Genomic DNA, 13,667 nt, shown 5'->3' with positions numbered 1-13,667 from the left:
TAATTCAGAACAGCTGCTAAACGACCTTGTATTGTTAGCTTTAAAAATGCAGTTTTAACACAACTAAATCTCTCTACTAGCTTAATAACAACAGCACTACCTGACTCATTATTTCTGCATATTTTTGCCATTTTTAAAAATAGTTTAAGGTGTTGTCATGTATATAGCATATCAATTGAATGCCATGTCTCTTATACCTTTATATTTATATTATATTGTATTCATTTAATACAAAAAATCCTAAATAGTTGTTTTTCTGCCATCATAGTTTGTCTCTTGTGCTGATGGAATTTGAATTACTACAGGGTCAATTAAATTAAAATTAAGTGAATAGTTTAATAAAGACCACCAATACTGTCCGACATCCTATTGGGTCTTTGAGGCCAACATTAGTAATGTTACCTTTGCCCAAGCTCTCAAAGAAGACAATTTAAAATAGTTAATCCTAGTACATAGATTTACAATGATGTACTCTGTAAGCTGCATTACATCAAGTTTAAACCCTGTCACTCAATTTCAAGCCAGGTGGCTAAAATCTGATGAATGTACCCTCCATTAACTCAGAAAATAGCAGATAATATTGCCTTTGATAATTAATTTGCAAATATTCTGCTATGTCATCAAATAAACGCTGTACTGATCTAAGAGCGAACACAAAAACAAAAACAAAAAAAAGAAATCATAATATGTCACTGCACCAGTTTGGTATCATTTCTGACCAAGAGCACTTGAATGCTGCACGTCCACTCCCAAGAGATTACAAGGAGCACTTGAAGGCAGCAATATGTGGCTGAAGGACCACAGTACGGAGGCAAGGCCCTGCTTCTTGGCAGCCTGGCTGAGTGGTGCTGTGACAGTGAGAACCTGCAGGAGAACCGGAGGGTGGGTGCTACCCTTCCGCGACGACGCTGCAGTTTTGGGACGGTGTTATCAGCTGTTACCGCCCGGCTATGTCAACAGAGCACAGAGGAGCATCTCCATTCTCTGATCAGGCAACCATTATAATACTCCACCATATATTTACATAGCAAATAGATGTTTGCTGCTATAATAGTGTATGTAATGAATATTGTAGAGAACCTTTAATAAAATCCGTTTCTACCATGACGTAATCAAACATAAGCACATACTGGTAGCTGAATAAAATATGTGTATACTTGCAGGTATTTACAGGTGTACTTGTATTTACTGTCGGTTTTGGGAAGACTGGAGCCTTTTGCAACTCCAGACGTTCCTGCTGGTAGTGTAAATCAACAAAAACTATTGACCATAAGAAGTGCCCAAAACTCCCCGTCACCATTGACATGATGATAATTAAGAACATGTCTAAGCACTTTTGGTAAAAGAGGAATTTGGGGCTTTATTTTGTTCAATCTTTGAATTTTCAACACACAGAAAACACTCAACATTTATCTTATCTAAGAAGACTGCAACACTTTTGACTTCTAAATTAAATTGTTAATGTTTTATTGCAGTTATTCATAATAGGCAGAGTTTGGCATAGTATGCCAGCTCCTGCTGTCCTCAACAAACTCTCACAAGGCGACAAAATGCCGTTTGCAAGAGAAGATGCTAAGTTTTATTGTGTTGATTTTATGTCAGCAAACTTTGTCCGAGGAAACAGAAAGTCAGTAAACTGTAAAAAAATAAAATAATGAAAACAAAAGGTAATTAACACTGAGGCCTTTAGACTAAATCACAAGAAACAGTCCTTTTTTTTTATTCACGGTTCATTTCTTACATTGTTCAAGTACAAAGTTAAAATGCCTTTTAATTAGTTCATATTCATACAAGAGTAAAATAATAATAGTGCCTTTTCATTACTACGACAAACTTAAATACAGTCATTGTAAAGACAAACTTGATTTATACTCCTAACAATATATTTTTCTTATTTTCAGATAAAATTTTAGCACCTTTGAAACACCACCAGGTCCTCCTTTTCTTAAAAGCTCATCTTTCCTTTAGTCCATGAGATGAGTGTCTGCATGCGCCACAGCATTGTGTCTGTAGGTGTTGTGCATGTATCTCTGCGTGTGTGTGTGTGTGTGTGTGTTAATAACAGTGTATGTGGGATATTTATGTGTTTGTTAATGTATCAGTGTTGACAGCGCATCACTCAGCCTAAAAGCTGTTGATAGGCGAACAGAAACATCATCACCGTTTCACACGTCGTTTAAAAATATCGTCTCCATTCGTCCGCCTGCACTCTCAAACAGATACATGTTGAAATTACGCGAAATGAGCTGAAGTTCTGCTTTTGAGGGGCCTTTAAAATAAAGCAACAGCTAGTTGTGACCCCTACGCAGGTTCAACTTGATACTATTTCAGGAAACGTTCATTTTGATCATTTTAGATATCATTTCTGGGTATTTGTTTATTAATGATATTAGTAGTTTCACTCCCACCTGCCTTTGTTAACCTCTGTTACAACTCACATGTCCTTCCGCGTTATTTCAACTCGCTCTTGTTTGAGTGTCCATTAGCTAATCGGTTTAACAATATCTTCCGGCATCCATGGGTACAATAGAACAAGTCACTATACTAACTGTAATATATGCTTTCTCTAGCCTTGTTCTCTCCCCTCTAGGCTGAGACTGAACTGAACTGAGCACCAACCTGGAACAGTACACACACACAATAACAGATTATTATTGTAATTATTATTACCATGATTATTATTATCATTACTCCCTAATCTAACATGGAATCGGAGATTACATTGACTGACTGACATGCAGCACCTGGGGGTCGGAGGGGTTGGGTGAGTTTGAAGGTGAGGGGGGAGGGGAAAGGGGGGTTTGGGAGCACCAAGCGTCGCAGGGTGATGATGTCACACCCGACGGCACCGTGGGAAGCCTGATGGCGACAGGCGGCCGGCAAAAAAACACAGTTTGTATGTGTTTGTGTGTGTGTGTTGATGTTTTGTAGTGAAAGGAGTTCAGAGAAAGCGTCAATGTCGGCACCGTTTCCAGCAAATGTGTGTGTTTGGGTATGTGTGTGTGTGTGTGTGTGTAACCTGCAAGAGCACTGTAAAAAAGAGTTTAAGAGTTTAAAAAGCACCTGAAGGTTGGTATTATAAACGGAGAGTAAACATGATGGAAAAAACGTTGAACCTGCTGCTTTATTGTTAATTTTTGTAACTATGCATGTATGTGTGCGCGTGTGTGTGTGTCAGATAGACTGCATGTGTCCAGTTGTCAGCTGGTATCTGAGGAAGGTCAGAGGATCGGAAGGCTTCCTGGAAAAAGATGGTCGCTTGAAGACCAAAAGCACCTGACTGAAAGAGATGTTTTCTCCAAAGACGGCCCTGTGTAAATAAGACACACACACTTACTGTCTGTGTGTATGTGAGTCTTGGAAACATTTCTATATCATGACAAGCCTTTTTCTTTACTTGCTTATTCCTATTCAAGGTCACAGAGTTTGTCCCAGCATGCATTGGGCAAAAAGGCAGAAGAAACCCTGAAACAGGTGTGTGGCATCAGGAAGTATGAGTTATTTACGCAGGGCTGTCTGTTTCAGTCGTAGGAAGTAGAACACTAGCATAGTGTCTATAGAGTAAAGGTCTGGCTCTGGTTTCACTGGATGTCACTGCGATAACAGGAGGACATTTTGGATCCCCATGAAGCAAAGTAGAAGCGTAACTGCAAGAGACAGAGGACTGTGACTAGTTTTCAATTTTTCACCAGACGCAAAAAGGGAAACACTCTGGCTGAGAAGACAATTGAAGGCTGTATATTAACTACACCGGTTCAGGTTTAATCCCCACTGACTCCTCTTTACTTTAAATGCTACTGTGAGCGAGATGTTGAATTCCCTAAAAGGTCTTTAGTTTATTGTTTTTTTAGAGGCAGAGCTGCTCTGGAGGCAGAAATAATCTCACTGGATGGATTTTAATTTGTTGGGTTGAGTTGAAGATTAAACGCGCCTAAGAGAAAACCTGCTACGTTTTTTTTTTTTTTTGCAATTGCTTACACACTGAGAGTGAATCCTTAGTCAATAGCATCAAAACCGTTTGTACTTTGGTAACCATGCCTTAAACAAAGGCACCGAAAGTATTCTCTGCTTGTTTGAAAACATTGTGTGCGGTAAAAACATCCAGAAATTTGTGTGCGGTAAAATAACACTTCACTTTTGTTTTTAAGGGAGACAAGAAAGGTTTGAAAATGTTTTTCAAATCAAACATTTTGGTCGAGCGATCTTGAACTGAGATTTTGACACAAAATCCAGACAGCAGACTTAATGGGGGGTAATATCAAAAGAATATATATATATGTGTGTATTTGACTTTATGCAACATAAAAACTAAAAATGAAATGAAGTTGGCAGGTTTTAAAGGTCACAGTATTTGCTCGGTGCCTTACCCAGATGGTACAGAGACGATGCATAGCTAAGCTACTCTCATGATGGGTAGAAACAAACCAGGCTACATAGAAAGACTGCCTTATATCATCGTTTCACAGTATAACTGCTTTTCTGGACTGTCTAAGGATTATCTGAACAGAAACTTAACTCCAGAACATCAGCATAATACAATATTGTCCTTTTCTCTGCAGACTAAGTAAAATCATCCCATTAAGTAGGACAAGGTTCGTTACAGTATTATAACATCGACTCTCCTGTTGACAGGGACTAACTCTATGCAAATATTAAATGTAACATCCAACCTCAAAGGCCAAAGTAACTTCAGTCTACAGCTTCTACCAGGCAAGTGACATAATTACTAAAGTGACATACAGTATTATTCATTATTATTATTTCGCTCTATAACAATGACCACAATGAACAGCATCATTTGAGCAACAGTTAACAGTATCCAATGCGATAAAACAGCACTTTTACACATGCTAGTGTCTGAAATGCTACTAGTGTGCAGAATATCACACCATATGCACCAAAGCATTAGCTAACCGTAATGTACAATCACTGCCTAAAATATTGAAAAAACACCAAGAAATAGTACATTATTTAAACATAAATGAATAGTGGCACTTATAGGTATTGAGCATTAATAGGTATTATGTATAAAAGCCTTTATTTTCTAATAATTTTCTTAATCCAGTGACTGCTAACTGACTGTTTTACCCCCCATCATGAGTGTGTGTCCTTGTTATGCATTCTCTTTATACTGGTGTCTCTGCCCACTGGAGGGCGCTACAAACACTGAAGACGTACAGTTACACAGGTTAATGTTATGATCTGTCTCTTATTTTGTCTAGATTTGTACCCAGTTGTCTCGCACTATTTTTACTTTATATTCCTCTTGTGTATTTTGATTAATTGTCAATGTCTGAATTTTGCCCCCGTGTGTATTTATGGACTCCAGGAACACGAGCAACTTCTTTAGTGGAAGCTATTGGGAATTCTGTAACAATAGAGGTTAACAAACATGGCCAAAAGGGAACTGCTGTGGCATACCTTTTTTGGTATTATTTTGCCACACAAACTTCTGTTATTTATTAATTATTTGTCACTCCAGAGCAGCTTTTCCTCCAAGAAAACAGAACAAATTACAATCTGATTTACTTCAAATTAATCTATTTGATTATATTTAGTTTTTTTTGGGATACTCCCTTGCACCCTCTCACTAAGTTTGACAAATAGACCTTACTAATTCATGTCTCTTGCTTAGTGTTGCCTCCACCTTCTTGTAAGATAAATTAGGGACACAAAACTGTGAGACCGAAACAACCAGAGACCGTCCAGTCTCCAAGAGCACCAACCACTTTGAAAGTGTTGTATTAGAGTGGCATCATTTGGACTTTATCACTGTCTGACCAGCACCAAGAGCATAAACTGGTGTTTGTGTTTGTATATTTGTGTTCATTGCACTGTAAAGCACCAGTAGTACTATCACTCTACATTAATGCAGTAAAGTGTTTTGGATCAGACGTGTGTTGATGTTCTCACTCTGTGATATTGGAAACAGAAAGTTAGGGCTTCTTAGTAAGCTGTGGGCCCCATTGAGGTTTGAAATCCAGCTGCTATGACACAGTTAAGCCAGAAGACATCAGTTTCAAGATCAGACAGGAAGTTGTTGTGTGTGAAGACAGTACAGAAACCCTGCACCAGTATGTATGTGTGTGTTTGTGTGTGTGTGTGTGTGTGTGTGTGTGTGTGTGTGTGTGTGTGTGTGTGTGTGTGTGTGTGTGTGTGTGGCAATCAGCAAGGTAGCACCTGGGGAATATGGTCAGCCAGTGGTCTACATGGTATCTAGGAAAGCAGTCCTTTACAGAGTGTGTATTTGTGTGTGTGTGAGGGTGTGTGTCCGGTCATCTTGTGTCATCCTGTGTCAGCCAACCTTCATGTATTAGCTCTATACTGTGTGTCTGTCATTACATACTGTATATGTGTGTTTGTGTAGGTGTGTGTGTGTGTGTGCGTGGGAGAGAGAGTTGGTGCGTGACTAGTTGCAGGCGAAGTACTCCTTGAGCGGGGCGAAGAGGTGCCTGATGACGGGGACGCTCCAGGAACGACCCAGCAGCCTTTGCCTGGCGAGACGGCTCATGTTGGACACGTCGGTATAGTGGACGGGGAAACCAAACACCCTGGAGACACACACACACACACACACACACGGCATTTGGTTACTTTATTTTGAATTGGATTTAAAAGAAACCATAAGTCAATTGACAGAAAGTTGATCAGCAACTATTTTAGTGAATTGATTGATTGTTTATTTTTCAAGCAGAAATTCAATCTCCCCAACTGTGTTTTATCAATGTAAATTGGAATAATTTTAGGTTTTGAACTATTGGTCAGAAAAACAACTGCAATTTGAAGACATATTTTTTATCTTTAGGAAATTGTGATGACATTTTTCTGACATTTCAAAGACCAAACGATTAATCAATCAGTCAGGAAAACAATCAATAATGTAAATAAATGTTAGTTGTAACACAACCATCTTTGACCAAACAAACCTAATCTAATATAATGTAGGTTAGTATTTTCAGATTTTTTTCAGATAAAAATGAAAACAGTAATTTAAATGTCTTAAATTAAAAAAATTCTAAAGTTGTATTTTTGTGCAGACCAATTATTGATGTCAATTCATTACTTAAAGACTCGTAATCTGCAGCTTATCCGTGTTTTCTCTTCACTTTCTATTAGTGGAAGTATTTTGTAAGGCCAAGTTCACACTAGACGACTTTCAAAGTCCTCAGATCGCTGTTTTGTTCACAATACACAACTCGCTGTCTTATATCATCATTATATCTTAGATCAGCAGTCTTGAAGTCATTGTGGATTTCACGCGACATGACTGACTGCCGACTGGGTGTCACACGCTACGAGATCTTTCACCCAGAGGAATCCCCGGTGACTATACATCTCGTGTTTGTCCCGTAAACACATGTCAGACGTGACAGGCATAGTAGCCATGCTTGTTTATTTTGTATTTTTCACATAATAGTTCCACGGATCTTTACTATTTCCCCTATGTAGAGCAGACACCATGTTATGTTCATTCATGCAAACATCCAACATCCTACGTGCAACAAGAACTCCGTTTTGCAATTGCATCACATAGCACACACAGTTAGAGGGGCTTTTGTCAGGGAGCTCCAGAAACCTTTGGCGAGGGGAAAATCAGGCCTAAAGTTGTGTAATGTGAACTAGACATTAGCTGTGCTCACTGCATAAGGGACCTTGTTAACTGTAAACATAATAATTTAGTTTCTTCTTGCTGCAGGAAGCACATATGCTTTTGTTTAATTAAAGTTTTTTTGACAGGAAACACACTTAATGCTGCATGGATTGGGCCACAAATGTGTAAGAAATATAGATTTGCTTCTTAAATTTAAAGTTAACTGAGTTTGCACACACAGAGATAGAACACTTATCAAGTACCACAATGACATTAAAACAAAGCAGACAACACAAACATAATCCACATTAAGTTAAAAGGGGCTTAAAACCAGCACGCACAGAGCAGACACACAAACACAAACCACTGTACCTTTCCATCTCGGTACACCAGAGGATGTCCTCCTTGTTGTCCATGAAGACGGGGAAATGCTCGTCTTTCCCCTGCTTCACAGAGTTGGAGCGTGTCGTTATCGTACGCAACTTCTCAAACTGGAATTAACATCCAGAACCAAGCACACACAAAAACACAAACACAGACAGACAGACACACACACACACACACACAAACCCTTTTTAATTCTAAAGCAATCCCCCTTTTCTTCAAAACATTGAGTTTTTGAAAAAGTCATTGTTAACAAATGAGCATTTGCTAAATAAATGACTGACAAGTCCTTTGGCTGGTAGAGCAAAAGTGAGACAGTAGCAGTAAGAACATGCAGTAAAAATGGACATCAATGGGCACATTTTTTGCAGAATTACTCTTCAGTCTATTATACTGTATATCTATGCTCAAAGGAGAATTATTACATTTCCATACATCCCAAAAAATTACTTTTAGATGCTGCAGGCATATCAGTTTATTATTTGACAGCCCTGATATTGATTGTCGGCCAATTTCCAACCTTCCAGTGTTTTTCTGTCCATCAATTAGAAAGTAACATTAAATACTTTCTAAATTTGGCTTTTAACTTTCCAAACGTTTTAGATATTATATGATAATGAGCACAGACACACACACACACACACACACACACACACACACACACACCTTTACACACACACTCACAGAGGTGGATATATACCTTGGCTGTGCGCCCGTGCTCGAGGCATTCTTGTAGGTCCAGCTTGTCATTCGACATGGCTGTCAGAGGTCTGAAAGGTGGAGAAAAGAAATCAGACAAAATATTAAAACATCACTTATAATTCAGATTTGATTGATGTGATCAAATAAACTAAAAGTGAACTGATCATAACAATGGTATGTGTTTGTATCACCTTGACATGCCTGGCAGGTTTCCCCAGAAGTAGCGAGCGCGGTGGGCAGCAGAGACCTCTTTGGCGTCGATCATGACCGGGTTACACTGAAGAGGAGCAGCAGGTTTACTTCCTGTTTCACTTAATATGAACATCTTCCTGCCTGTCATAATGTAAGTCTGTGCATATCAACAATGCGATGATAAAATGTTTTTTTTGTCCTAATAATTATGGCAAATGAAACCAATAGTAAAAGGCAGATTAACTTTTATTTCTAAAACAGGGGCACTTATATTTATCCTGATTTTACTATCATTCTCTAACCATTCTATCCCTGTTTTTATGTTCATTCTATGTCCCTTTCCCCCCATTTTAAAGCACTTTGTTTGTATTATCATTGTCAGTATTATTATTATTATTTATTGATATTTGGTTGAACCGAAATTAGTACAGACAAATAAAGAAAGTTAAAATCAAATAGTACGAGTATGATAAGGGAATCTAATATAAACAGAATATAGTATATAGTGAAATAAAACAGTATGACATATTTACAAATCACAGTGTAATATAGTATGGGATAAAATACCCCATACTGTATTACACTATATTATTATATGCAGGGTGAGATATATACATTCTGTTGTCTCGACTACTCTTGCACAGTCTGTTTGATTTTATATTCTGTCCGTTTTTTGCTTTCTGTAGATAAAAGCGTCTTAAAAATGTGTAGTTTACATTTCCTAACAGAGCAATAAATCTGCATGTGACTTTATATTTCTTCTCTCTTCTGCTTCAGGCACCAGTCACTGGGTAACCGTGGGTGACCCTTTTGATTAATATACATATGTATTTGTGTAACTGTATTTAGTGGCTGTGTTCGTGCTAATGTACCTCTAAAAAGCGGGAGATGTCCCGTTTGTCGCTGACTCCCATAGCTACCACGTTCTCAAACAGCCAGTAGAACGGACGCTCGTCGCCCGGTTTTGGTCGAGCCTCGTGCAGCAGGCGGTAAAACTCGAAAAACAAGCGGCCTGTTCCCTCTGCGGGGAGGACAGCGCAAGTTCAGCCTCCATATTTCATTTCACATGAAGATCATCAGTGCCACTGAGCATTTGTGGTTTAAATAATTAATTTGATCGGATTAAACTTTCCTCCAAGTTTTAATTTAATTTAAAAATGTATTTATAGCAGAAAATTGTAATACTCTGGTGTGAATTTAAACCAAGAAAGACTTACCGAAAAGGCCTTTCCTTGCAGGGTTGACTATGGAGAGGTCGTTGCAGGGGCTTCCTCCTATCACCAGGTCAAATGGTCCCCACTCCTCGATCTAACGATGCGAGTCAACATCAGCAGTGAAGGGTTAAGAGGCAGTTTGGTGGAATAGAACAATCAAAAACAATCAACTAGCCGAAAGATGAATTAAGCATTTCCCTCTCATGCTGTATTAAAACTTAAATGCATCTTGTGATCCGCTGTATGAATCTGTATGTATGTAGAAGTCAAGAGGAGTTTCACTCACATGTTTGTGTGTTACGTTGCGTACGTCACCCACGTACATGATGCGACCATGGTGTCGGACCATGCCGACAGTGATGGAGTCCTCACACACCTCAGACGCCACGTACTTGTCAACTTGCATGCCCAAATCCCTTAGCACCAACAGACCTGTGTGCATAAACACACACACACACACACACACACACACACACACACACACACACACACACACACACACACACACACACAAATACACATATTAATTCCGTTAAATAAAGGTCAAAAAGACAATACACAATACATTGAAAAAACTGCAGACATCTTAGCGAGTTAAAAGGCTATACTAAGGTCAATGAGTGTTTTGAGGAAAATGCTTAATAACATGCTGATGTTATTAGGTTGTTGTATACAATTTTTTTTCCATGTGTAAGAGTGATAACATGCTTTAGCAAATGAGCACTTAACATACATTACAGCAGAGGCTGGTTGGATTAGTTTTGCAGGTATTTGAAGGTTCAAGGTAAAAATATTGTCGTTCCATGCTTGCGCAAAGAAATGCAGTTGAAGTCGCTTTGTGCTACATTAAAAAAAGAATGCGTCTTTTTGCAGCCTTGGGTGACCGGGTCGTACACCAAAGTATTGGACAAATTAAAATGATGACGGTAAATGAATAGTTAGAAGATCACTAAAGTTATTATAATTCATCCTGAGGGGACCGTGAATGTCTGAACAAACGTTCATGTCAATCCATCCAATTCCAGTCTGGACAAAAGTGGTGGAGTGACTGACCAACTTTGTCTATTAATAAATTGATTAATCGATAATGAGAATAATAGTCAGTTGCAGCCCTACATATAATGTACCTGTGGCAATGCCGTCAAACAGCGAGAGAACTCTGATTGGTTTCCTCTTCTCTGCTGAAACTGGAGGATACAACTTGGCTGGCTCCTAAAAGAGTTAAAAAGAAGAAAAAACATTAATTATTAAGCTTTACATTGTGTAGAGGGAGCTGCACATAACACATGAGCTTTATTCATGATGATGATCTGATCTGAACATGGTTTGTTCTGATGTTTTAGACCACATGGATCATTTATAGCTGAGCAGAGCCCTCGCTGATCCCCAGATATTAATGTTTCACGTTTAACTGTGATGTTTTTCTCCTAATTTTCCAAGCAAGGTTTTGGTAGCAGATCAGACTACGATGGCAAATATATGAAATTTACGACACTTAATTGGCTGACATCATGTTGTCAGTTGGTGTGATGGGGTGTACCGAAGTATAGTTCAGATATACAGATAAATAAAGAAGTAGTAGTCTGGAGTGTGTCACCAGAGATCTGACATGCAGTACGATAAGAAGACCCATTACTAGATGCTAACAATTTGATTGAAATTGAATTATTGAATACATTTTATTTTGAAGTATTTAACCATCATTTAAAAGCAAGTTTAATGACCAATAATGTTCCTGGATACATGATGACACCTGCCGTCACATGCAGTGGTATATGTACCTTAAATAATATTCTTTACTTGAGTATTTCTACTTTACGCTACTTTCTACCTCTATTCAACCTTAGCTCCACCATTGACAGCTGCACATTTTAAGTGATTAATATATTAATAGATCAATAATTATCATCCAGAAATATAATATATATGATTCTGAAATGGGCCATTCTGCATGTACTCTGGGGAATTGCTATTTTTAAGTAATCGATCTGAATAGTATTTCCACAAGTGGTCACATGTCATCAACCCCTCTCTGTTCCCTATAATGTACAATGCATAGAGTGAGTTGTTCTTTTTAGACACCAAACGTTATATTTATTTTAAGGACACACCTCATACTCAGTAATTAAGTAAGTGTTATCTGTGTTGATGTAATTCATCATCAAATTTTGTGGATGCAAACTGCAATCATATATGCTACTATAAAGAGTATTGTTAACTTATTTTCATGAAAATTATGAACTTAATAATAATTTATAATCATTATGATCATTTAACTGGCGTCTTTGGCCAACATTACTGTCTTTAAGAGGCTCTAGCAGCGTTTTAAAGCTGGAGTGAACATATTGGAATCATACATTATGAAACTAGACGACTAAGGCATCCATTTGTACTAAAGTTGCAGATTGTTACATGTTGTGCTAGCTTGTCTGGAATAAATAACCCTCCAAAGTTAGGCTATTTTGGCGAGGGGAAAACTGGCATGGCCATTTTCAAAAGGATCCCTTGACCTTTCACTTCAAGATATCTGAGAGCAAATGGTTTCTATAGGTCCCCACGAGTCTCCACTATAAAGTCATGCCTACACATTGAAAAAATTGTGTATGACTGGAAAGCTGAGGCTCTTGTGGATCCAATAAGCCCAATATTAATCATGTGTGATGAAGTTAGTCCTTAAAGTAGCCAGTATGCAAAGTGAAACCATTTTTTTAACCTTAATGTTACTAAATACAGTTACCTGTTGTGACCCCTAGGATATTCAAAGCTTCATGAAACTTTACAGCCACATATTACAGACCTTGAGCATTCAGAGGACGTATGGCTATTCTAAGTATATTGACACTAAGGGGGGTTCTGGGCAGTTTCCAGAACAGAAGGGCTTGCCACCTCCATCTCAAATTAATCTTCAGGTTCCTAGCTCCAGATGATGTATAGTAATGTATAATGTATATGTATAGGAAGAGGTTAATATGTAATATATATGAACAGCGGAACTGAATGAATGGAAAGAAGGCGACTGTCAGACTCACAAAGTCCTGTTCATGGTTGTTGGCGAAGAAGTGTTGTAGTCTGCAGGGCCAGTCGTCCCGTCGCCGCAGTAACCCAAAGGTGCTCCGGGGGCCACACATGTAGCAGTTCCAGGGGTCTTCTTTGATGGCTATTGCCGCCGAGCCGGTGCCGACCAACAGATCCACGCACTCCACACAGAAACACCTGCACACAAACACACCATGAGACTTCTGTATTAGACTGATTATCATTGTGTAATTTTCTTTATGCAAATATTGATTTATTATTTAGTAGACTGATTAAATCTTCTCATTTCACTGGATAATACTTCCCTAAATAGTACTTTCTTGCGGAGAGGCTAAATTATAGCTGTCTTTGTGCTCAGTATCTCCATTGGTGCAATGTAATAAAAAGTAGATTTACTGTATGAATGATGCACTAAAATGTTGAGGTACTTATACGCGTATATTAGTTAATCATTTTCATTTAGCATTATATTATGGAAGCCAACATTTTACTTTTAACATTTTGAGGTATTATTGTGTATTTTTAAGCTACCCAGCAGTATATAAAGT

The 13,667-nt window shown here is 38.3% G+C and overlaps 1 protein-coding gene across 6 annotated transcripts in view; it reads right to left on the bottom strand.

The window, feature by feature from the left end:
* Positions 1–1,572: 1,572 nt before the first annotated feature.
* LOC129107470 (DNA (cytosine-5)-methyltransferase 3A-like) overlaps positions 1,573–13,667 on the bottom strand; it is a 50,624-nt gene continuing 38,529 nt past the window's right edge. For 4 of the 6 annotated variants that reach the window (XM_054618964.1, XM_054618968.1, XM_054618967.1 and 1 more), the window contains 9 exons: positions 13,113–13,296; positions 11,211–11,295; positions 10,370–10,515; positions 10,087–10,177; positions 9,742–9,890; positions 8,869–8,954; positions 8,676–8,745; positions 7,964–8,082; positions 1,573–6,551 (listed from right to left, as the gene is read on the bottom strand). In XM_054618964.1, the coding sequence (XP_054474939.1) occupies positions 6,410–6,551; positions 7,964–8,082; positions 8,676–8,745; positions 8,869–8,954; positions 9,742–9,890; positions 10,087–10,177; positions 10,370–10,515; positions 11,211–11,295; positions 13,113–13,296 (1,072 nt within the window). In that variant the 3' untranslated portion in view covers positions 1,573–6,409. The remainder of the gene's footprint in view (positions 6,552–7,963; positions 8,083–8,675; positions 8,746–8,868; positions 8,955–9,741; positions 9,891–10,086; positions 10,178–10,369; positions 10,516–11,210; positions 11,296–13,112; positions 13,297–13,667) is intronic. The other 2 variants (XM_054618965.1, XM_054618966.1) reach the window with 2 other exon arrangements.

This window comes from Anoplopoma fimbria, chromosome 18, assembly GCF_027596085.1.
Source record: "Anoplopoma fimbria isolate UVic2021 breed Golden Eagle Sablefish chromosome 18, Afim_UVic_2022, whole genome shotgun sequence".
Classification (NCBI taxonomy): Eukaryota; Metazoa; Chordata; class Actinopteri; order Perciformes; family Anoplopomatidae; genus Anoplopoma; species Anoplopoma fimbria.
The sequence above is the reverse complement of the archived record's forward strand: the minus strand, read 5'-3'. Positions and strand labels throughout refer to the sequence as shown.